The following is a 25,252-nucleotide window of genomic DNA, read 5'->3' on the forward strand; positions in this document are numbered from 1 at the left end:
CACGCATCGGCGGCGGAGCTGAAATGATTCCGCCATAACTGGCGGAAGGCGCAGAGCTGTGAGGCCCGGCGGGCGCTCGGGGCGGCGGACGCTGTGTCGGTAGCGACACGGCCAGACGCGGAGGGAGGGAAACCGCTCCGCGCGCCCCGCCCGAGCCGGAACCAAGGTCTCGGGGCCCCGCCCCGGCCGGACTGTGTCGGGGGACCGGAAGGACTGCGTGCCGGCGGCGGAAGCCGGGAGGCAGCGGCCGGCGGTTCTAGTAGGTTCCATAGGCGGGCGGCGCGGAGGAGCTGGGCTCGGCGGCGGCGGCGCGTCCGGAGGCTCCGATGGCCAAGTGGGGGGAGGGCGACCCGCGCTGGATCGTGGAGCAGCGGGCGGACGCCACCAATGTCAACAACTGGCACTGGTGAGCAGCGGGCGCGGGGGCCTGGCTCCATCGGGCCAGCGAGGCCGGGCGCAGGAGGCCGCTCCGTGCTCGGCAGCGATCGCTGCCTGAGGACGCGCTGGCGGCCCGGCCCGTGCCGGGAGAGGCGCAGGCGGGGGAGGCCGCTCCCGAGCGTGGGGACCCTGCCTGGGGGCAGCACCGCACCTGCCCCGCCGCGTGCACGGCACTGGCGGGCAGCAGAGGCCCCCGCTCAGGGGCGCCCAGTGCCTCGTTGGGGGGCCACGACAAGGGTCATCACTGAGCACGGCCTGACCCGTCGGTCACGGGGCGCGAGCATCTTGCCCCGAGCCCTTTTCCTCCTGCAGCCTGCCTGAGGGCGGGAGAGTCGGGTTGGGCGGCCAGGTGGGAGAAGGGAAGGGACTGGATCCCCGCAGCAGCAGGCTCAGCGAAGGGAGCCTGGGATGATGCGTGGGACAGGGCATCAGAGACCGGTCTTGATGTAGGGAGGGGAATGTGGAAAGAGATTGGGTGGGTGGAGGTGGGGCGGGGCGCAAAAGCAAAATTTTCCGGAGTGCTCATACACCACTTCAATCTTTACAGGACTGAACGGGATGCTTCTAATTGGTCTACAGAGAAGCTGAAAGTTCTGTTTCTGGCGGTGAGAGTGGAGAATGCGGAGGGGGCCTGTGAAGTGACAGAAGTGAGTAAACTGGATGGAGAAGCATCCATCAACAACCGCAAAGGGAAGCTGATATTTTTCTACGAGTGGAATATCAAGCTGTCATGGACAGGTGAGTCATAGTCTCTGTTTTCTCTCAGGGCAAGGGTCTAGCACAGGATTATGGACAGTGTTTTCCAAGGCTTTCCCAAAAGTGGGTCGGCGGGGATTTGAGAGGAAAGTCACTTTTCTGAGAAATGATATGAGGTTGCCCCTCTGCAGCAGTCAGAGCAAGGAAAGCTGAACCAAACAAGCCTTTTTAATCAGAGTATAATTGCTCTCTACAGGCACCTCAAAGTCGGGAGTGAAGTATAAGGGGCATGTGGAGATTCCCAACCTCTCGGATGAAAATGATGTTGATGAAGTTGAGGTAAGCACAGTTATGGCTAATACTGCTGACTGTGCCACTTCATTACCAAAGGGTCTCACAGCACTAAATATTCCCATCTTAACTCTCTAAAGCAGCCCTATAAGGATGTAGCCCATCATTGTTCTTTGGTAGACCACCTAGGTTTATCCTGCACCTCTACCAGATAGGCAGTATATGTTTTAGCTTAAAGAGATCTGGTTTTCAATGCTGATTTTTGTCAGAAGTGGAGCCATAGCAGCTATAGACAGTTGAATAGGTACTGAAATTATTGTGAACGGGTAGCACATGAGGCAATGAGTTATAACAAAGTTATTAAAGCTCCTTCATAGCTTCCTCTGGAAATGCTTTCCAGGTTGAAGCATTAGTTATGATGCTAAATCCCATCTTAAAAGGACCATGTGAGTGTGATTTTGTTTACCAGGCCCTTGTCTGTTTTGCTTAGGTCTCCATCAGCCTTGCCAAAGATGAGCCTGACACCAACTTAGTGGTCTTGATGAAGCAAGAGGGCACGAAAAAGATCAGGAATGCAATGAGCACTTACATCAGCATGCTCAAAACAGGTACATAACCGTGAGGGAGAAACCCCCCTGCAGCTGCTAAATAGCGACTGGGGGAGAGTTGCTTCCACCTCAGAGTTCTTCAGTGGGAGAAGCAGGAAGCTACAGTAATGGTTACCTTTTCATTGCTGAACTGCAATCAGATGACCCAGAGCAGGAGGCTTCTTTGAAGTCTTTGCAGTAAACTGATCTCCAAGCTTTCTAGCTTAGCTTAGTAACTGTATCCACTTGTACCTCCATGAGCCTGGGGGGATAAACAGACTGGGTGTTCCACGGCACTCTGTAAAGCTAAGCATATCCATAACTGAGTTGAAGCCCAGCTGTTGAGAAGATTATGATGACGGTACAATTGTTCATGTGTAGGTGAAGGAGGAGAGAGACTCTGAGGCAACAGTGACTGACATTACTGTGGTATGGTGGAGTCAGGCTCTCTCTTCTTTCAACTTGTCAAAGAAATATGTGGTGTCTCCTTTTCTATATATAATTGTCATTGACTCCTTTGGGGCACTAGCTGTGTGTCACGTGTTCCTCTTTTCCAGGATACTAACAATACATAGAAACTGTATCTAGTTCCAGCTGGATTTGTGGTGAACTGACAACTTGAGATTTTTGCAGCAGTTGTTTTTATGTAAACCAATCATCTTTTTTGACCACCTGAACGCACTTCTTATAAACAGAATTCAAATCTCCCTGAAATGGGTGGCCGTGCACGCTCAAGGGGTTTGTTGCACTCTTCTCCCAGTTCACATTAGGCACTCAAGTTCTGTTCAGTACAACCTTTCCAGTCATGACCTTAATCCAGGGTCAGGCTTTTCCAGCCTTGTGTGTCCTGCAGCATGTTGAGCAGCTAAAACATTGACCTGATCTTTGCTAGGTTCATTGCATATTTCTGTCTTTCCAGAGTTCACCCAAGGCATGATTTTACCTACAGTAAATGGGGAACAAACAGAGCCAGCTCCTCAGCTGGCAGCTAAGGCAGAAGACCACAAGGTAAAATAAAGCATCCCATCGATGTTCTTGAAGTCCTGGAGAAAGGAGCAGCATGTTAGATGCATCTGATGTGTGTGTGATAGGTCAGGCTGCCTACTTAGACTCTACAGTACCTTCAGCAATGGATGCAGTCTGTGATTGCTTGCCTGGGTATTTGAATTTGCAATGTGGGATGTTCCCTAGCTCAAATCTAGTATAGTCAGTAACAAGGCTGAGTGTTAAAACTTCTTGTTACTCCATGAAGCATGGTAGCTCCTAAACAAATTTTTCCAAGATGCTTATTCCTGTCCTTTAAGTGTGTGATCAACAGCGTTTATTTGAGGGTTCTGGGAAATAAGATGTTTCTAAAGTGCTATGTATGCACAAAGGATACAATTCAACATTGAGCTTCTTAATGTTTCCTTAGACCACTGCTAGTACTGTCACTGCAGCACCTCAGTCTAACCCCGTAGGCATCAAGATTCCCACCTGTAAGATCAGTTTGAAGGACATTTTCTTAACATCTCCGGAGGAGCTCTACAGAATTTTCACTACGCAGGAGGTAAACTAGCATGGTCGGGGAGGTGGGCCCAGAGGAGCTGGGAGTAGTACACTTCTGCATTAGAACAGCTTAGACTCAAGCTGCTCAGGAGTGATTTGGCAGCAGATGCCACCTCTGAGGAATAGAGACCTTCCCACCCACAAACCACTTGATATTGACTCTCTTGCCAGCTCAGGAGTAGAGGAGGCAGTGTCCTGGCCTCCTGAAAGTAATCTCAAGCACACAGTCTGTTTCTCTCTATGCTCTGGTGGGGGGGCAGGGGTGAGGGGAATGGCATACTAGACAAGGGACTCTACTATATGGACTTAACTGTCTCTGAACAACTTTCCTAGGCTGGCTGCTGTAGATGAGTTAAACCACAGGAACTGCCAATCTACGAGTGTTCGCTCTCCCTGCATGGTTTACAAGGCTGTCGATGCCAGCCTACCTCCAGTCCTCTCTCTTCAGGAAGCAGCCCTAGCGGTGGCATTGCCTATGGCAATAAGCGTGTGGGGTCTCTGTAGGCCCCAGTACCCAGTTCTGTTTCTGGAAAATCACATCCCGCTTCCTGAGAGCCAGGCTTTAATTGGGGATCATCAGATCACATGAGAATGTCTTGGAGTAATGTAAAATGCACTTAGGAGAAACTGTTAGAAAGGGCACAGTGAGAGTTAGGGGGCCCTCTATAGATCTGGCATGGCCCCCATCCTGTGAGAAGCAGGGAAAACACTTTGTTAATGGGGTGCTGGCATTACATGCCTCAGGGCTCAAATCCTGCTTTCCTGGCTCTGAGGGAGCTTTTCCTTGGTCCACATCCCCATGGAGCTCTTCAGAAATGGGCTAGAAAGTGGAGACACTGCTCCATCCCCATCCTCAAAATGCAGACCCTAAGCTTTCAGCCAAGCGCTTGTTCCAGAGAGCCTGGTGCTCTTGTGCTGGGGTGGGAGACATTCAGCAGCAGCAGCAACTCCCCTGCCAACAGGTTTGAGTCCCTGGCGCAGGTTATGAGGAGAAGGTTGTGGTGCTTCCAGTCACATGAGTCCTGCAATGTCACAAGGCCTGTCTCTCTGCAGATGGTCCAGGCTTTCACCCATGCGCCGGCAATCATAGAGGCTGATAAAGGAGGGAAGTTCCACTTGCTAGATGGCAGTGTCAGCGGCAAGTTCATTGATCTAGTGAGTACCAGCTGGTGCAACTGTATCTTGTTCAGAAGGAGCCTTGGTGGCCAAGTTACACCTTCCCTGCAGTCTTTTATCCGTCTGCTCTGTACCTCATCTCTACAGCCCTGCGTGGATACAAAAATTTGGATCCACGTCTGATCTGTAAAGATGGTAAACAATACAACCGCATCCACAGATGCAGATGTCCGTGGATTTGCAGGGCTCTACTCGCCTCCTTAACTATCTTCCTGATTGAAACGCCTTCCCTTGTGACTGCCATTCTCCTACAGTCACCCTTGTTGATGAAGGTCGTCTTCATTTCTGGGAGCTGGGAGATCTGGCTTCTATTCCTGGCTCTGTGTGACTTTGGGCAAGTTCGAGTCCAAGGTCAAGTCATTCTGCCTCTGTCTCTTCTCCCACTCATTGTCTGTTTAGTTTGCAAGCTCTTTGTGGCAGGGACTCTGTCTCATTATATTAGTACAGCTCCCAGCATAATGGGCCTTAGATCTTAGGGCCTCATTATGGTAACACCTAATAGAGCATTCAGAACTCGATCCCCATAAGGATTGTATATGGTGGGGAGAATACTTTGAATCAGTGTTGCGGTAGCAATAGTGTCTCTTCTCCCCTCAGTGCTTCAGCCTAACGGGGCCCAGCGTTCACATAACAGGATATAGGGACTCTAAGAGTCCCTCTCCCTCTAGTTTTGCTTTCTGTGAGTCTCTGAAGTGAGTCTGATGCTTTGGATCATGCTCAGTTCTGAGCATTGGCTAACATGGAATGGAGCGGGATTAGCAGGGCAAACGGCTGCCTGTTTATTCCTTTCTCTTTACCTAGGTCCCCGAGAAGCAGATTGTTATGAAGTGGAGATTTAAATCTTGGCCATCTGGTAGGTAGCCTGAAGAACCAGACTACAGAGTTCCAGCCCTTGTCTGTAACTGAATGAATCCTGCCATGGCTGCACATTGGCTGGTTTGACTGGAGGGGGGCGGTTCTCTAGGTTGCACTAGTATCTGCTTGGTGATCGTAACACCCCACAGTAACCCCAGGCCTCTCCCAGTTGAGTGAGTCTGGATGCTGTGTTGCTTCCTGGGCAGATGGACGGACTGGGAACACTGCAGCAGCACCATGCTCTGCCTCAAGGCTGTCTGCTGCAACCCCTTTGGCAGTCTTGCAAGCAGTGTTGAGGGGGACACTCCCTCCTCCTGGAAGGAAAGCAAGTGTCGTACAAGACATGAGGGAAGGGGTGTGCACCAGGGGAAGGTTTTGGGAGGGATTCCGTGCCCTCTGGTGATGGGACAGGTGTGCTGCTCTTACCAGCAGTGTTGGGTGAGGATGTGGCTGTGCTGTCCAGGGTTTGTGCCTTATTGCATGGTGCTGATGGGGAGATTTTCCTTTGGCTCTTCTAGGGCACTTTGCAACTGTTACCTTGAACTTCACTGATAAAGGCGGCGAGACAGAAGTGCGCTTGGAGGGGAAGGGCATCCCTTCCAGTGAGGAGGAGAGAACAAAGCAAGGGTGGCAGCACTACTACTTTGAGGGCATTAAACAGACGTTTGGCTACGGTGCCCGCTTGTTTTAACCGCGGCTGCCAGAGAGAGTCTCTGTCCGAAGATTCTGCCGTGTGGACTGATTGCTTCTCGTCTGTCCCTTCTTTGGTGCCGCTGCTGTGAAGAGCAGGACGAGGAAGGCCGCTGAGCAGCACTGCTTGTAGCCCCTTACTGCTCTGTGCATGTCTCCTGCTACAGGGGAGTCAATGAGGGGTTCTCTTACATGTACATACTTTTATTGCTAAATAAACGTAACTTAAAAAAAAAACAAAGGGAGGTTCTTACAGGCTCTGATCTCACACTCAATTGAATCTGGAAGGGTGCTGCTCATGGAGATGAGCACCAGCCTCAACAGGAGTTACTAGTTTGTGCTTTAGCAAAGGGGATCAACCTCACAGCAAGTGTACAGTATTAGCTTAAGGCAGCAAGTTTCAGAGAGTCCACTGATCCCCTAGGCCTGCTACTGGTAAACAGCAATGGACCAAATGCCAGGGAGAGAATGTTTAAAAACCCTCCTGTTTCCTCTTCAGGAAACCCCTCCCTGCATACAGTCCCAGCCTAGTCTCACCAACTCACTAGGCTGGCCTACTTCGTGAGAATGGACATCACTTACTGTCCAAGAAAATCAGTAACTCTCCAGCTCTTCCAAACCACAGCTAGGAAAACTTCCCCCTCAAAGAGAGGACAGGGAATGGGCATGGAGCCTAGGCCAAAGCAAACTGCTGGCTCTAGCACTGGTGTTTGGGGAGCAGTGAGGTAGGGCCTCTTTCCAAGGGGATACCATGAAGGGGCAATGGCCCAGGCTGAACCCCACTTGCTCTGCTAATTCTAGGGGTGGGGAAGAGAGTACTTACGGCCTGTGGGTTTTAACTCTGGCATGAGTCAGGAAACTGAAGGCCTCTTTTTGCCTCAGAACAGGGTGAGCTTCTCCCATATGCCATCTACTGCCAACACTACTTCCCCTCCAGTGACCTGGAGGGAACAGAGAGCCCTGCTCCATCCCCCCTGAGCTCTGGCAGAGACAGAACTGCTGGCCCCATGCCCAGAGTCATGCAGTATTACAGAGGAGGGGACCTTTTATCCTGTTGGAGGCTGTTTGTGCTTCGGTGTTAGTTGTACCGTGACCTACCCCCTCTAGGTCTCCTTTCTACACTAACTAGTGTCTTCGTCTGATCATTTCTGTTAATCCCTTTGTCTCTGGCACGCAAGCACAAAATTCAAGGGGAGATTGTGCCACTGATCCCTTTGTGCAGCCTTGTCTGTCTTTTTCAAAAACAGCATGCATAAATGGGTGACTTTTGTTTTCCAGAACAGCACTGCTGATAATAAACTGCACTAGGCTGACACTAGCCGATCCCTCCAACAGTGATGGGAAGACTCACAGGCGAGAACCTGTGCTGGGAGGAAAGTGATGGTGCTCCAGCAATCAGCACGTTGACTCAGTCTGAACATATCCTCACTCGGGGTGGGCTAACTATGCACCGAGCTGACCACGGGGTGGCAGCATTGGCCCCCAATAAAGTAGGATTTGATCATAGCAGCTGGATGTGGAGCACCACAAGGCGGGCTGCTCTAACCACCTGCCACTGCAGGGTTAGGAAGTGGAGGAGAAGAGGACAGCAGCTTGAGTGGAATTTTAATTGCTCTCTTCTTCACAAACCCCAGTTTGCTTTGGGAATCCTGCTACTGCCATCACAGAATGGCCCATAGACAACTCCTGAGGGACAGGCAGCCCACAAGCACAAAGACCATGGAAGCACAGTGTCTTGCTTAAAGGCTGCTTAGGAGAACTAAGTTAGTGCACAGCTGCAACGTTTCCTGCCTGGGCACAGTCTGATTGGCTGCACTCAGCAAAGCAACACACTTGGTCATTTAAAACACTGGAACATTGCCACAGCTGGAGCAGGGCAGGTGCCAGTGATGAACCCGAGGCCTGCCAAGGGATATGAAAGGAGCCTAAATCACGGAAGGAATTATTGCTGTGAATGGCATCAGGTCAAATCTGCATCCTTCCATTTGCAGATGCTGTCATTCTCTGTGGGGCTTTTCCCCAGCATACTAGATCATATTAAACCTTACCACAACAAAAGAGTCAGTGTAACTCCAATGCTCAAAAACAGCCCATGGGGCAGACCCTCAGTCTGCTTACAGAAAACCAAGGACATTTTTGGACAATGATTTGACATAAATCAACATGAGGGATTAAAAGGTGCCTAAGACTCTTATTTCAGCTCAGCATAGGAGGGTTGGGATATTTTAGAGATGGCTTGCCGTTAATTATGGAAAAGCCCAGTGGCCTGGCTGGTCCAGGGCCAAGTCTTACATCTTATCTTTCTATGTGGATGTTTGTTATTGCTATCCTCTGTGATACCTCCTGAGATGCAGCCCATGCTCCTTAGGGGCACAATGAAGGCCGATTGCTCTGCCTGAGGCTTGCATAGCCCTCAAGTTTATTTCCTTTCAGTGATTAAAGCCCCTCTTGGGAAGCCACAGAAACCACTATCCCACAAAGGCCAGGGGCCTTCCCCCAAATACCCTTGAAAAATTGTAAGCTCAGTGCCCCAGTTCTGGAGAGCTGTTTAGGTGGGGTGAATGCTGTCACAGTTGCCTTAAGCAACTCAGACATGGCACATTGGAGACTAGCCTAAAGGAAAATTAATGGGGTTTCTCCATCCTTCCAGCCTGAATTTTTTATCTGGCCAGGCTTACCCACTCATAGTCTCAGGTCGAGCTAGCAGGGTTTAGGATACAGCCCCAAGCATGCTCATTTAACTCCATTCAGTGCTGTACTCACCACCCTTTCAGAGCGATGGGGGACATGGTTGTGCTGCAGAGGCTAGGGGCTCTTACCTCCCCGTGGGTCTCAGTTCTGGCTCCATGGATGTAGGCTCAGGCATTTCACTCCGAGGGAGGAGAGCCTGGAGAGGCTCTAGCCATGCATTCTCCACCTTGGTAGGCAACAGCGATGCCCTTCCCTGAGGAAAACACTCTTCACCCTCAGCCCACCACACTTACCCCTGCTTGCTGCGCCTCACAGCAATAGCAGTGGGGGTAGGTGAGAGCCTAGCCCCCCTGCTGATGGATGGGGTCAGACTGCAGCCTCTGCCTGTGGGGAGTGAGAGCATGCAGCTCCCCCTGGGGCAGCTGAGTGCTGGGCTGAGGCCTGGGTTTGGGGGTGGGGGGGAAGGCAGGAGGGACAGCAGGTTCTTAGTGCATGGTGGGGTGGGTGAATGTCACTCTTGGCGCCCTCCCAGACCAGTACTAGCTCTTCAAACCTAGGCTGGGTGCCTGCGGGGAGCGGCAGAAATCCACTCAGTGCAGCAGCAACTCAGCGCCCCCTCCTGGTGCGTGTGTCCGCATCTCGCCTTGCAGCACAGTGGGGGGACACACAGGCAGGCAGTTCAGCTGCTGCTGCAATGCTGGGCATGCCCACAGCAGGGACACCTGCCCAAGTGAGCAGCACCCAGCTCAGGGCCAGCCTCAGTGAGGCTGGAGCAAACTGTGCCAGCATGAGCACTTTGGGGTAGGCTTGAGAAGCAGCTCCCACCTCCACACAACCCTATTCCCCCGCATGTAACCAATTCCTCTCAAGAGTGCCTGCGTTCCAGGGATGCCTGGGCTGATGATGGGGCGGGGGGGGGGGGGGGGGGGCTTGAACCTCTGCACCACACTCCAAGCACAACTCATTCACTCTATGTACCAAACTGGGGGATCTGAAGGACTCTCCCGCCAGGGAAATGCAGCTCAGTTGCTTGTTCCTTTCACCTGGCTCAGTGACATTTTCAAGGCTCATGGCAAGGAAAAGGGCTTGAGCCTTGGGGGGGCAAGGGGGGTTCCCCAGTGGCAGCTCCTTTAACAGAGGGCTCACTTAAGCCGCCTTCCAGCTCCTCTGGGCTCTCTGCCTGCAGTGAAGTAACAGCTGAGAATGTGGGGGAAGGGAAGAAGCCCCCAGCAGCCTGTCAATGCTGTCCCCAGGCGGAAGGAAACCCACCTCCCCACGTTGGTGAAGTTTAAAGCCACGTGGTGCAGGGCGACTTGCCTGAGAATTGGCAGCTGAAGCTTTTGCAGGGCAGTGGAGGCAGCCCTGAGCTCCTGCCACTTGCCCCACTGACTGCACTGCCTCCTGTAACTCCCAGCACCCGCTGTCTCAGCCTCTCTGCCACAGAGCCTCACACATCCCTGCTGGGCTGGGCATGCCCAGGCCTGGGAACGAGGGGATGCCGTGCAGCTGCGCAATTCTCCTACACCTGGCTGCGGCAGTGCTGACATACCCAGGCTGGTCTCAGAGCAACAGCACTCCAGTTAGTTCAGGGCACCGCCATGCAGTTACTGGTGTGGGTGGGGAGAAGGTGCTTGTGCCCGTGGTTGGTGTTGGGAGTGGGGTTCCTCAAATGGCTGCAGGGGCAAGAGAAGACACGGGGTCTAGCCAGAAGGGGCCCATTGGAGCAGAAAGACCTTTATCCCTGAGGCTCCGTTCACACAGCTGTTCATCCAGATGAGCTGCAGCTGCATTTACCGCAGAGCCCGGCTATGGCTGAAGATAGGAAGAAGCACCTGGCACTGGCCACTGTTGACGACAGGACACTGGGCTAGGAGGACCATTGGTCTGACCCAGCATGACCGTTCTTATGAGGCTGACTATGAGCCGTCAATGTGATGTGACTCTGAAAAAGGCTAATGCAAGTCTAGGATGCATCAGGTGAGGCACTTCCAGTAGAGACAGGGAAATGTTAGTACCATTATCCAGGCACTGGCAAGACCTCATCTGTAATGCTGTGTGCAGTGCTGATCTCCCATGTTTAAGAAAAATGAATTCAAATCGGAACAGATTCGGCGAAGGGCTACTCGCTGATACAAGGAATGGAAAACCTACCTTATGAGAAGAGACTTAAAGAGTTTGGCTTGTTTAGCCTAAGCTAAAGAAGGCTGAGGGGAGATATGATTGCTCTCTATAAATATATCAGAGGGATATAAATACATTCAGATGGAATACCAGGGAGGGAGAGGAATTATTTAAATTAAGCACCAATGTGGACACAAGAACAAATGGCTATAAACTGGCCATCAACAAGTTTAGGCTCAAAATTGGGAGAAGGTTTCTAATCATCAGAGGAGTGAAGTTGTGGAACAGTCTTCCAAGGGGAGCAGTGGGGGCAAAACACCTAACTGGCTTCAAGACTGAGCTTGATAAGTTTATGGAGGGGATGGTATGACAGGACTGCTTACGATGGCATATGGCCTATAGGCGACTGCCAATAGCAAAAATCCCTAGTGGCTGGAGATGGGACACTAGATGGAGAGGGGGTCTGAGTTACTACAGAGAATTCTTTCCCAAGTATCTGCCTGGTGGGTCTTGGTCACATGCTCAGAGTCTAACTGATTGCCATATTTGGGGTTTAGAAGGAATTTTCCTCTGGGTCAGATTGGCAGAGACCCTGGAGGGGTTTTGCCTTCCTCTGTAGCATGGGACATGTATCATTTGCAGGTTTAAACTAATGTAAATGGTGGATTCTCTGTAACTTGAAGTCTTTAAACCATGATCTGCGGACTTCAGTAACTCATCCAGAGGTTAAGGGTCTATTACAGAAGTAGGTGGGTGAGGTTCTGTGGCCTGCAATGTGCAGGAGGTCAGAATAGATTATCACAATGGTCTCTTCTGACAAAGTCTATGAGGCTGTGGTTAGCTGCCATGAGATCCTGCAAACACATTTACGTGAGGGGAAATGGAGCATCTCTGCTCAAGGTCACTGGTTTGAACCCAGCCCAGGGCGCCCATGCCTGCTGGCCCCTATGGAAAACAAGCTGGGAGGGTTCTCACACACAATCCCACTCCCATCAAAACCGCTACTCCCTGCAGCAAGGCCAGGGGCTGTATGCATGCTGGAGCCCAGGGAGTCCCTTCAGGGCGGAGCTGGGCCACACTGACAGAGCTGGGAGTGTGGCCCTCACTGTACCTGTTCCTATAGCCACTGGCTAATTTAAAACAAACATGAATTATTGCTTCTGGCCCTGCAAGTCTGAGGTGAGGCCCTGCAGCAGGAGAGGGGCAGCTGCCAGAGCTGTACCTGCCCTGGGGAGGGAGCTTGGGCTGCCCAGCCTGTCATCAGCTGCTTCACCAGCAGCCTATTACTTAAAAAAAAAAAAAATTCCCAGCAGCTGTATCTTGCTTTGTAGCTTCACTCAGAGCCTTGAAATCCGATGCTGGTTCCCGGCCCCTGGCTGGCGTCCCTGGGCTGCTCCCGCTGGCGAGGGCTAAGCATTTTTACCTGGAGCGGAACTGCGTGGCTGAGTGCCTCTTGCTGACAGATTTGCTTTGGACGTGCTACCAGCCAACGGCTGTCCTGGCTCTGCCACTGAGCTGTGCGGGGGCCGTTGTGAGGCCGGGATTCCCGCTGCTGTGTTACAGAGTGGCGAGAAAAGAATAGCTGAAATGCTTTCAGGGGCCTGGAACAGAGCAGGGCATGGGGCCCAACCAGCCGGGCTCTCTGCACACAGTTCCAAGGGGCAGCTGTCTGCTGCTCTGTGGGGGTGGGAGGGGGAGAGAGTCTCCACTTCCTGCTGCAGCCATGGAGCTGGCAGGCCAGTGGTGCACGTTTCCCTCCAGGCACTGGGCCCAAAGCATGGCCTGCAGGCCTGTTGGGCAGGGTTACACAGCGTGACCTCTGATGACACTCCCCCACAGCTGCAGCTCAGCTCCCTGAGGAGCCGATGGCCCTGGGGAAGTGAGAGCTTGCTGAAAGGGGGCCAGATGGACGGTGGGGCTAGGAAGAAAGGAGAGAGCGTGAGCAGAGGAAGGCAGTGAGGAGCTGAATGTTGCAAGGGACAGGGTGGGGCTACCACTAGGCACTCAAACCAAGTCACTGGCTCCCCATACCCCAGCATCAGCAATACTGTGCCCAACAAGCCTACTGCTAGAAGGTCATGGATGATGTAACTCTTACATGTAAAGATCCACTGCTGGATGAGAACCCCACCACTACCATCCCCGGGGGAGTTGCCATGACCTGCCAAGTGAAAACATGGGGGTCTCTGATGGCCAAGAAGGAATTGCCCCTGAATTTGGTCTGGAACTATCAAATTTTGGCCTAATCTCTAACCCACCCCCTCCTGCCCCAGGTGCAACACTAGGCTTAAGGAACTTGCTGAGCATCTCTCGCCCTTTGCCCCTTCAATGCTCGGGGCCCAGGCCTTCTGGTTCACTCAACTTTGTGCACTTGGCCACACTTTTCTGGCCTATTGTCCTTTCCCTTCTGTTGACAGAGCGTCTGGGTCATTGGGCCCCCCTAGGTTTTATTTCTTGTTTTCTTGTTCTTGGGGTGGGAGCTGTGGGAATAATTAGTGGGGTCCTGCTGCTGTAAATACACGTATATGAAAACACACTCCTTCACTGGCCTCTTTGTTCCACTAACCCTCCTTGGCCCCATGGCAGATTCCCACACAAGGTGTTTTCCTCTGAAAACTTCACTGACCCAGACCTGTAGAACTGCCCCCTGCCCACTCCCCACCCATTTTGAAGAGTGAAAGAAAGAGCAAGCTGCGCCGGCATGAGCACTTTGGGGGAGGCTTGAGAAGCACATGCAAGCACATGCTGAGACCATTGTGCCCATCAAATTCTGGGCATGGCAGCCTGTGCAAATCAAGATCCTTAAACATGTGAATTAATGGGCAAATCCAGCCCCAGACATCAGTGATGAGGAGCCCAGAGTGAAATGATAAAGCGGAGATCCATGAACCCCTGGAAAGCAGGGTAAATTGGGATGGGACAAATCAACCAGGCCCTACACCTTGAGGGAGAATGGGCGTGTGGTTAAGGCAATGGACTGGAACTCAGACCTGGGTCAATTTTCTGCTCTGCCACAGCCTTGCTATGTGACTGCAGGTAAATCATTTATTTAATCTCTCTGTGCTTCCATTCTCCAGCTGTAAAATGGGGATAAGAGTACTCCCTGCCTCCCACCCTTCGTCTATCTAGACCGTACACTTCCTGGGGCAGTGGCTCTCCTACTGCACCTAGCACAAGTAGGCCCTGAACTTGGTCGGGGCCACTAGACATGACCCTAAATCATACACAGTGATAACTCCTGGCTGCCACACTGCAGTGAGAGTAATTTCTCTCCAAGGCTCTTTTTCTGCACAGCTGGGATCCAGTCCCCTGCTCTGGGATCCATGTACTTCATGTTGCAGGAAAACAGCAGGACGCTCAGAACTGCGCCGCATCATGTATTGACAGAGGCCGCCTGTTGCTCCTCAGGCTGGGGTCAGCTGTGGCGCCAAGCAGATGTGGAGTGGAGCCACGTGTTGGAAAACCCAATAAACCTTGACAGATGTGCAGCCAGCAAAAAGAAGGGGTGGGGGGAACAGCTGGAAATAGCTAGGCTTTGGAAACGGTCAGAACGGATGCTTATTAACAACAATAAAAAGTGTTGCGACTGCTGGAAGGCTTGGCAAATCCTCTGGCTTCACTGGGTTTCGGCTGTGGCGGCTGCAAAGGTATCAGAGTAGCAGCCGTGTTAGTCTGTATTCGCAAAAAGAAAAGGAGTACTAGTTCTAAGACTCCATTCCTCTTCTGTACGCGGCAAAAGCATCAAAGGTAGTTTCCAAGTTAGGGGTGGAGCTCTCCATGTTCAACACCTGCTCCAAGCAGCTCCCTGTAATGCTCTCAGCCCTGGTCTACACTGTGGGGTTAGGTCGAATTTAGCCGCGTTAGGTTGATTTAAAAATGACTGCGTCCACACAACCAACCCTGTTCCGTTGACATAAAGGGCTCTTAAAATCGACTTCTGTACTCCTCCTCGGCGAGGGGCGTAGCGCTAAAATCGACCTTGCTGGGTCAAATTTTGGGTAGTGCAGACGCAAGTCGACAGTATTGGCCTCCGGGAACTATCCCAGATTGCTCCAATGTGACCACTCTGGACAGCACTTTGAACTCCAATGCACTAGCCAGGTACACAGGAAAAGTTCCGGGAACTTTTGAATTTCATTTTCTGTTTGGTCAGCGTGGCGAGCTTAGCAGCACAGGTGACCATGCAGTCCCCCAGAATCATAGAGCATAGAAAGTTTCTCGGCTCCCCCTATCATCTCCGTCCCTGAGATTATCACAGATTAGAAGGCAAAAAAAACACACTCGTGATGCCATTTTCCGAGCTCATGCAGTCCTCCCACACTGATAGGGCACAGCTTAATGCATGGAGGCATTCAGTGGCAGAGGCCAGGAAAGCATTAAGTGAGCATGAAGAGCAGAGGTAGGGCGCGATACTGAGGCTAATGGGGGAGCAAAAGGACACGAAGCATCAGTTGGAGCTGCAGGAAAGCCAACAAGAGCACAGACCCCCTGCTGCATCCACTGTATAACCGCCTGCCCTCCTCCCCATGTTCCATAACCTCCTCACCCAGACGCCCAAGAACGCGGCGGGGGGGAGGCTCTGGGCACCCAGCCACTCCACTCCAGAGAATGACCCAAGCAACAGAAGGCTGTCATTCAAACAGTCTGATTTTTAGTGTGGCTACAATAAGCAATGTGGCCTTGTCCTTCCCTCCTTCCCGACCCCACCCAGGCTACCTTGTCCATTATCTCATTTTCTTAAATTAATAAAGAAAGAACGCATGGTTTCAAAACAATGGTTACTTTATTTCGAAGGGGGGAGGTTGGTTGGCTTACAGGGAATTAAAATCAACAAAGGGGGTGGGTTTGCAGCAAGGAGAAACACACACAGCTGTCACACTGTAGCCTGGCCAGTCAGGAAACTGGTTTTCAAAGACTCTCTGATGTGCAGCGCACCTAGCTGTGCTCTTCTAATCTCCCTGGTGTCTGGCTGCTCCAAATCGGCCGCCAGGTGATTTGCCTCAACCTCCCACCCCACCATAAACGTCTCCCCCTTACTCTCACAGATTATGGAGCACACAGCAAGCAGCAATAACAATGGGAATGTTGGTTGCGCTGGGGTCTGACCAACAGCGCCAGTGCCCTTTTAAATGTCCAAAGGCACATGCTACCACCATTCTGCACCTGCTCAGCCTATAGTTGAACTGCTCCTTACTACTGTCCAGGCTGCCTGTGTACGGCTTCATGGGAGCAAGGGGTAGGCTGGGGTAGATGTGACTGTGCAGTACTGCTGGCTGGGAGAACAGCCTGAGGCAGAAGCCTCCAACTTGCAGGAGAGCAAAGTTGCAGCGGAAGCGGTGGAGCTGTACACCTTGCCCTGGACGTTGCTAGGAGCCGGGCAGGGAAGACATTCCCAGAACCCTCGGCCAAGCTACATGTCCAATGAGGACGGCTACCAGTCCTACTGCACCATCTGCTGTAGAGTTGCAGGAGAGCAGAGTTGCAGTAGAGCCGTACACCATGGATGAGGCCGGCTAGCAGTCCTACTGCACCGTCTGCTGCGAAGGCACCCGGGAGGACCAGAACGGATCCCCCGAGCTCGTCGCTGGGGAGCAGGAGAGCAGAGTTGCAGCGGAAGCGGTGGAGCCGTACACCATGGACGAGGCCGGCTAGCAGTCCTACTGCACCGTCTGCTGCGAAGGCACCCGGGAGGACCAGAACGGATCCCCCGAGCTCGTCGCTGGGGAGCAGGAGAGCAGAGTTGCAGCGGAAGCGGTGGAGCCGTACACCATGGACGAGGCCGGCTAGCAGTCCTACTGCACCGTCTGCTGCGAAGGCACCCGGGAGGACCAGAACGGATCCCCCGAGCTCGTTGCTGGGGAGCAGGAGAGCAGAGTTGCAGCGGAAGCGGTGGAGCCGTACACCATGGATGAGGCCGGCTAGCAGTCCTACTGCACCGTCTGCTGCGAAGGCACCCGGGAGGACCAGAACGGATCCCCCGAGCTCGTCGCTGGGGAGCAGGAGAGCAGAGTTGCAGCGGAAGCGGTGGAGCCGTACACCATGGACGAGGCCGGCTAGCAGTCCTACTGCACCGTCTGCTGCGAAGGCACCCGGGAGCTGCTGCTGTGCAGCAACGCCAGCTGCTGCAGGTACTTGTGTGTGGAATACTTGGAGGTCCTGGCAGGGCAAAGTACCCCGGCCAAGGCAAAAGAGCAAGAGCCCTGGAGCTGTTACATGTGTCAACCACAGAAGTGCTACGGGGTGTTACAGCACCGACCAGACTGGAATGTACAGCTGCAAGACTTCTTCACCGGCAACAAAGGACAGGAATATGATGCACCTAAAATCTAAAAAGGCCCGCATATTTCCCAGAGTCAGTATCCTTGATAACAGAATGCCAATGATTGCATTGGCTACTTGGATCACAGCAGCCCCCACAGGAGACTTGCCCACAACAGCAGCGGTGACGGTGAGCTGAGCGGGCTCCATGCTTGCCATGGTATGGTGTCTGCAAAGGTAACTCAGGAAAAAAGGCGTGAAACGATTGTTTGGCGTTGCTTTCAAGGACGGAGGGGCGACTGACGACATGTACCCCAAACCACCCACGACAACGTTTTTGCCCCATCAGGCATTGGGAGCTTAACCCAGAATGCCAATGAGTGGCGGAGACTGTGGGAACTGTGGGATAGCTACCCACAGTGCACGACTCCATAAGTTGATGCTAGCCACAGTAGTGAGGATGCACTCTGCCGACTTAACGCGCTTAGTGTGGACATACGCAATCGACTGTATAAAATGTAATTCTAAAAATCGACTTCTATAAAATCAACCTAATTTGGTAGTGTAGACATACCCTCAAACACCACCAGGCTAGGTACAGTATAGAAGCATCCACAGCCACGACCTTGGAAGGTGAAGTTCAGAGATCTCACTGCTACATCATTTCCAAGCCTTCTCATAAACTGACCCTGATGGTCCCCTCTTAGGGCGGATAGTTCCTCCATAGTGGGGGCCTGGATGACCTCTCTCTCTGACAGCAGGCTGTGGCTTCCGAGATCTCGTGTACCACATTGTTAATGGTAATGATACTGGGAGAGCATCTTTTATCCAAAGCACTTTCCAGATGGCACACAACAGTCAAGTCACCCACCTCCACCCCAGCACATTCAGCCCCAGCCTGGGATGGCAGCAGCACGTGTCATTCTTGTTGTTAGTTGTATACAGCAGAGTCAGGAACAGAATCTAGGTCGTCTTACCCCCAGTCTGGTGCCCTATCTACTGGGCCACACTGACTCTGCTCACTCCATGTTCTCTACCCAGTTCTCCTAGGAGGGATGAGAAGGGGAAATAGGAGATTTCTGAGGGACACCCTCCAAAAACCAGTTCCAAAATCCAGTTTTAAAACCAGAGTGGGTATTCTCAATTAAGCCAGGATCCAGGTCAGCACAAGTGAGGCTGCAGTCTCATGCTCAGGAGCCCAAAGAGATCAAATCCCTTTGCACTCCTGGGCTTTCCACCATCAAAGACCAAGCTAACAAGCTTGCCTTGTAATAACAATACATTTTATTGGTAAGAGACGTCTGGCACTATTGCTTCTCTTTCGGTAAAGCCTCTGCTCTCAGTTCAGATACACAACACAGCTCCACAGTGCAGCCCCATCCACCAGCATTACTTTCCCATTTCTTAAGCGACTGCGACCACCACAAACAATAAATACTGTACAAGGGAACCAAACATTACCATGCTAGGGATGGACGAACCAGCTCAAATGAAAACCTGTCTTCATCCTTCCTCCCCTGCCCCTCCCAACACAAGCCTTTGAGTTTTGAAAATTCCAGTCGTATTTGGAAAGCAACTAAAGGCATCCTGGTTTCCACACCCTCTCTTCTCTCCCATTTCTGCTGGGCACAGGAGTGCCAAAAATGCCACAGGAAAGGCTGCTGTGGGCTTCCTCCAGGAGAGGGTGAGCACCTGGAATTTGCAGCCTGCAAGGTTCACAGCAGCATCTGAACCATGTGGTTGTATCTCGGGTCTGAGCTATTTGAGGTTCGCCCATCCCTATGAAACACAAACAATAGAACGAGAAGGAAGTCAGCAAATGTGTCTGGCTCCTTACAATCCGGCTATGAACAGGGACCCAAACTATGCAGCACTCAACACCATTTCTGTTTAAAATGTAACTAACCCACTCAGCAATATACAACTTAACACAACTGAACAATATCAGTAACAACACATACATTTTAAATAAAGTGCTTTATTGCAAGTCAGAATGCAGGAGAATCCCCCTTTATGCAATTTGGTAGGAGTAAAAGAAATATATATATATATATATATATTATATATATAAACATTATAATTAAGGGAGGTGGAGACAAAGAACTCTAATAATTGTGGCTCAACAATCTGTTTATTAGGATATAAAAATAAACCTTTGTCCAAACATCTGCTCTTCCTAGCGTAGCTCAATAAAGCTTCCTGGGTGGGTAAGGTGCTTGTGTGAGGAGAAGCACTGCTTCTTGCCCCTCGTATTTCTATTCTTGTCTATGTTTCCTGAAGTCCTCAACCAGGGAGGCAGAATAGCAACTCAACATCCCAGGAGGTTTCAACAGCAATCCCTTCCTGTGAAAGTTCTCACCAGCCCCCTGATAGGAACCGTGTGTGTTACAGGAATTATAGCATCATTTCTGGGATTATGCAGGTTGATAAATTCAGAGTAACCATGAGTAAGGATGTTATTAACATGCAACGGACCTTACTATAAGGAGGTCACTTATTCAGTGGCATCTTAGCCTAGGGAAGAAGCTGGAGAACATCCTGAAGCCCTCATCTCAGAAGGGATGTATGGGAAGACCCCGCCTAGGAGGGTGTGTACCTTTTTGAAAGGTAGCAAGGTTTAAAAGGACATGTTTTTAAGAAGCAGATAGACTGTGTACTGACACTAAAAAGATTCCTCCCATTACATTAGATCAAGAGTCCTCTGAAGTGGGCCAATGGCATTTGATGTGCAAGAGGCAATAAGAAGAGAGACTGGTGAATGACAAGGGATAATGTGTTTTTCCTTTCACCAATGTCTGACAACCTCATCCGCCCATTCATCTGCTTCACACACAAATATCTCCAAGTCTTCTTCCATGCTGCCCTTACACATAGAATGCTGTCCCAGAACTGATCCATCGACCACTGCCCTCAACTCCTTATGACCCACTTCTGTCACAAAGTCGATAAGAGACCAGCCAACAAGCGATGGTTTAAAGGACAGGGAGAATATAGCTGGCCCTTTGTTTATCTACCGTTAATGTCTTTTTGTCTCTAGCTCTCACTTCACCTTTCATATGTCACTTGTCAGCGTAGCCTATAAGTTCTCTGGGGCAGGTCTGGATATAGGTCTGCAGTGTGCTCATCACAATGGGGCTCCCATGCTAATCGGGGTCTGTGCATATCAAGGAACTATAATTATTAAACAATAATAATCCAATATGTGGCAGCTTGGCAAATCCACTGGTTTCTGTTTCACTAGTGACAGCGTCCCACCTGGTGACTGATGACCTGAACACAATGGTCCAGAAGTGAAAGGTTCAACGATTACAAGAAGGGTCAGAGAGAGAGAGCTGACAGACTGGATGCTCCCTGACCCTGGAGAAAGATACTGGGACAATGAGAGAAACAATGCACAGTGATCAGCTATACAGACCTTCTGCCAATTAAGGGTTTTATCCTGACTGATCAATATTCTGCAGCAAAGTCTGATTAACCAGCTGTGCTTGTTGGAATCTTAGCATGAATTGAAGGATCCTTCAATGGCCATGATCCTATTCTTTGTCAGATTCCCTTGATTTTCTCTTTATTTCCTCTGCCAAATAAATGTTGTTTTATTCAGAATGATCTGAACTTCTGCCTGTTGGGTTAAGCTGCTGGGTGCCCAGAAATAAAGACCCCGAGGGAGGCAGCAGAAGAGACATTTGAGTCTTGGCTCTTGGTCAAAACCATGGGAATGTTGGGTGCTGGAAGCTACCATAGGCCAACATGGACCTGGGGAGAGCTGGAAAACCAGGGCAAGGCACCAAGCCATGTGAGTAGGCATTCTGGAGACACTCAAGATAACCACTAGGATGGCACCCATGCAATGGGGGTCAATGAGAGCAGCAGACTATGAGCTAAAGAAACAATTATTCTGTGCATTTTCTTCTACTTTGTATCCATTTTGCATTAGTCAAATCCCAGTTCTCCCTGGCCTGCAGTCAGCTGAGTTTGGACAAGCCAGCTCTGTTTCCTTACACTTCTGTCTTGCTGTCAGATTGCCACCGCTGGAAATGACACCACTCTGGATGTAGGGCAAGTAATTACCCTGCACTCCTACTGGGTAGACTCTCTGTGACAGCTTTAGGGTCAGGAAAACAGAGTTCCTTCAATTCTCGGCAATGGGGGGTATGATGGACAGAGAAAATAAAGTACTGAGCATTTGGAGGTCTTTCCTCCCCAGCTACTTGGGTCAGATTTGGGGATTAAACCACTTGACATGGTTCCTTTGTCATAGGAGATGAACGTCTCACCTTGTCCCTGATGTTACCTTGTCCAATTTGTGTCCATGTATTTTTTTATAGTTTTAAGGAGGTGGGTGGCACAGCTCTTGGGACCTACCAGAGTATGGTTCACCTCACTATACTCACTCCTAGAGTAGATCCTGGGCAGGAATGGATAGAAACAGGACTCACGAGCCCCGCGGCTCATGGACAGAGGGTGCCTAGGCAGAGCAGTGAGCCTGAAGCAGAGGGACAGAGCATATATGAGCCATACCTGCTGGTTCCCTAATGAGGTGGGGTTGGGCTGCCTCATTTCAGGGGGTTGGGCAGAAGATACCATTTGGGAAGGAAGTGACATTTCTGCCCCCCAGTGATGAGTGGTTTATTCCCATCACCTATTTGGACCCCACACCCCTCGTAAGATGCTGGGCCTGGGGCTCTCCTGGGGAATGACATTTGCCATTTCCCTAGGGGGCCACTAGATGTTGCTATTGCCACACTGTGACCCAGCACACCATGCACTTGTCAGTCAGCAGTGGGCAAGGCACAAGAACCTTAAGGGGATGGGTCATACCTCAGCTCCCTCAAATAATCCACAGGAACTGGCCACAGGATGGGCTTCAGCCACAAGAGAGCATCCCCAGTAGCAGAGAGGTCCATGAGAGGCTTGTGGGCCCTGGTCGGTGAGTTCTTAATCGAGGTGACAGGAGGGTGAAGCAGGCACCTTTGGCTGGGTCCTATGTTGCTTCTCGCCCCAGTAGGATGGGAACCTTGGATTGGAATCAATGACCATACCCCAAGAGCCTGGAAATGAAAACATGCTGAGGGCAAGGGCGGGGAGTGACTATCCAGGACACCAGCGCCTCCCACTCAGCAGCTGCTGCTCTTCCAGACATTCTCCAATCCCTATTGCTGCTAGAAGAAAGGGATAAAGCTCGGGAGATGGCTGGGCAGGCAGGAACGCAGGGGAATGGACTAGTAGATAACTGGGGACAATGGGGAGAGAGGGAGAGGGGACCTGGCCTTGAAGGTGCCCAGAGAGAAACAGAGCGGATGCCAATCTGCTCTTTCTAACCAGATGCCAACTTGCAGGGAGTGGCCTAGTCCATCACACTCGCTCTCCCCCAGTGCGGGGGGTGGGGGGCGGGTGATGACAATGGAGACACACTGGCTAAGGCTGCAGCCTCTCCAGGGGAAAAACCCAGCAATGGTGCAAGCATCCACATGCAGGAGTCTAGCTCCCATCTCCACATGGTCTTACAGTGTCAAAACCAGTGGTCAGCCCCAGAGGCAAAAGCCCTGGTCACAGCTGGTCACCCTGGCAGGGTCTGGGCTTGCAGAGAGATCCCTCTGACTTGGGTGCTTTCTGCACATCGTTGTGAAGACACAAACAGCAGGACTGCCTCCCACACTCTGCAGAGCTGGGGAAGAGAGTGGGTGGGTACCATCTGATGGAAAGACACTCCTCAACACTGCAACGCACCAGGAGAGCTGACCTGCCAGGGAGATCCAGGTGTCCATATAGGCTGCTGATGCGACTTCTACCAATCCCCCCATCCCATTCCCTTTGAAGTGAGGACAAGGTGTTAAACACAGATATTGGATCATTTCCTTTTCCTTCCCCTCTGGGTGGAGACCAGATCTTGTTTGTCCTTATTTGCCCCTGGCCCTGGCAGCAGGTGTACCTTATTATTCTCAATAGCTCTGTGAAGAGGGCATGTTTTCACATAGCTCCCAGCACCAGCATCACTACCCCATTCCCCAGCCACAAGAGCCAAGGGAACACCACGTGGGCCTTTCCCAGTCTCTTTCTTTCCAAGTCTGAACTGTAAGATCCAGGGGATACCCCACCCTGTACTCCTCACGAGGAGCCCTCTCCTGGGAGGATCCATTCCCGGGTTTTAGAGGAGACCCAGGACCTGCTAAGGCAGGCGTTTATACAGTTGCCTGATCGGATGTCTCTGATAAAGCTGCTAACTCTTTGCCTTAACAGCAAGTTTTGGTTGGTGTATTAAACTCCACCAGCCCAGCTGCAACACGAAGCAAACAGAAGCCAAGAATGTTTCACCATAAACCCCTGAGCTCCTTGTGAGACTGCACTTAACACTTCATAGAAAAGTAACAGGAGCTGTGCTCTTTCCCTTTATGCACCCCCACCCTCAGAGGCCGCTGCTTTCCATTGCCTCTAGCTGTCACCCGCATGGATCCTGTGCTATCCACAGAGAAGTAGCTAGAGTGAGAACAGCACCCCTGGGACCAATCAGGCAGCAAGGATCACCTGGGCCCCTTAGAAACTGGAAAGAAACTGGGATGCCACTATGAAAAGATAGATTTAAAACCAATCCCTGTGGTTGGCACCGACAGGGAGCTTGCGTGTAAGGCCAAACGCTCTGCCTCTCCCCCGGACTGCTTTGTTTCCAAGGGAGTGACAAGCAGAGGACGACTCCAGAGCCTCTGTGGCCTGCGGGCCCTCACTGCAGTGGAGAGAGAGACAGGCCCCCTGGTGCTCCTGGAGTGTTACGTGGTAGACCTGCCACATCCTGCTCTCCCATCACTCAGCCAAGCTCTGCTAGTACTCCTTGGCCTCCTGCAGCTGGGAGAGGTACTCCTCCTCAGTGGGGTTATCAGCGCACTGCTGCCCATTGTTGGGGGGCCGAACAGCATGGTACCGGCTCCAGTCCCCCTTGCACAGAATCCAAGGCAGCATGTCCACCTTGTAGTGCAGCTCAGGGGAGAACTCCGTGCTGATGAGGTTGGGGGCGCCGGCCCCCTTGCCCCGGGTGATGAGCTTTGTGTGCTCATCGTAGCAGCAGTGCTGGGCGGCCAGCGTGGTGCTGTCCAAGGAGAGCATGGAGCGCAGGCAGAAGCGGGCCGTGGGCTTGTAGATGTCCAGTCGCTCCTTGGGCCCACTGGCATCTCGCCAGCGGAAGTTCTTGCCCTGGCCCTCGTCCCGCAGATTCACAGCGCTGTAAACAGCCTCCAATGGGTAGGAGCAAGGGCAGCTGGGCAAATCCGTCAGCACCTTACTCAGATACTTGGTGAGGAAGTCGCTCCTGCAGTTCAGCCACTTCTCACAGCTGTCCACATCTGGAGAAGAGAAACAAGTATAAGCAACCTCCCCACCCAGTGGGTACCTCTCTGAGGTCCAGCCACAGCCCTGGGAATGGAGTTACACCACAACAGCTGGGCTAACAATCACCATAGCCTCCATGGAGGAGCTGGTACCAGGGGAGGAGATTGCCAGCGACAACCACCCCTGTGCTTGAGGGCAACAGCTGATCAAGAGATGGGGATCAGAAAAGAATCTCTCTCCATGGGATACTGTTGCACAGCAAGGTGCTTAATGTAGGCTCTGCATAATCTCTAAGCATCCAGCACCAGCCACTGTTGGAGACAGGCTACTAGAGCAGCTGGGCCATTGATCTGTTTCAGGAAGGCACATGGCAGAGTGAAATCATCAACAGGAACATGATGCAGTCATTGGTCGTGTCCATACCGCTACAGTCAGTGCAGATGGGACCTTACCCATGCCTATAATCTTTGTTAAAGCTTCACACTGTCTCAAAGTTCAACATGTCTCAGGGACTTCGGTTAGGTTCTGTCTTCACTGCATAATGGAACCAGACTGTAACCAGGCTGTGAGTCCATTGTGCTGTA

The 25,252-nt window shown here is 51.7% G+C and overlaps 2 protein-coding genes across 5 annotated transcripts in view; one reads left to right on the plus strand and one right to left on the minus strand.

Moving 5' to 3' along the window:
• Positions 1-265: 265 nt before the first annotated feature.
• On the plus strand, positions 266-6,531 carry AHSA1 (activator of HSP90 ATPase activity 1). 4 transcript variants are annotated; one of them, XM_073349300.2, is made up of 9 exons: positions 266-406; positions 986-1,176; positions 1,391-1,473; positions 1,916-2,033; positions 2,932-3,020; positions 3,427-3,561; positions 4,614-4,715; positions 5,538-5,589; positions 6,110-6,530. In XM_073349300.2, the coding sequence occupies exons 1-9, from the start codon at positions 327-329 to the stop codon at positions 6,280-6,282; spliced, it is 1,023 nt and encodes a 340-aa protein (XP_073205401.1). In that variant the 5' UTR covers positions 266-326; the 3' UTR covers positions 6,283-6,530. The 4 variants fall into 4 exon arrangements, with proteins under 4 accessions (XP_073205401.1, XP_073205402.1, XP_073205404.1 ...); XM_073349301.2 differs by lacking the exon at positions 4,614-4,715 and having other exon boundaries at positions 6,110-6,531; XM_073349303.2 differs by lacking the exon at positions 5,538-5,589 and having other exon boundaries at positions 6,110-6,220.
• Positions 6,532-17,322: 10,791 nt separating this feature from the next.
• The window catches only part of ISM2 (isthmin 2), a 52,869-nt gene continuing 44,939 nt past the window's right edge, over positions 17,323-25,252 (minus strand). Inside the window, exon 6 of the mRNA XM_073349293.2 lies at positions 17,323-24,682. Coding sequence (XP_073205394.1) covers positions 24,165-24,682 — 518 coding nt within the window. The 3' untranslated portion in view covers positions 17,323-24,164. The remainder of the gene's footprint in view (positions 24,683-25,252) is intronic.

Source organism: Lepidochelys kempii, chromosome 6 (assembly GCF_965140285.1).
Source record: "Lepidochelys kempii isolate rLepKem1 chromosome 6, rLepKem1.hap1, whole genome shotgun sequence".
Classification (NCBI taxonomy): Eukaryota; Metazoa; Chordata; order Testudines; family Cheloniidae; genus Lepidochelys; species Lepidochelys kempii.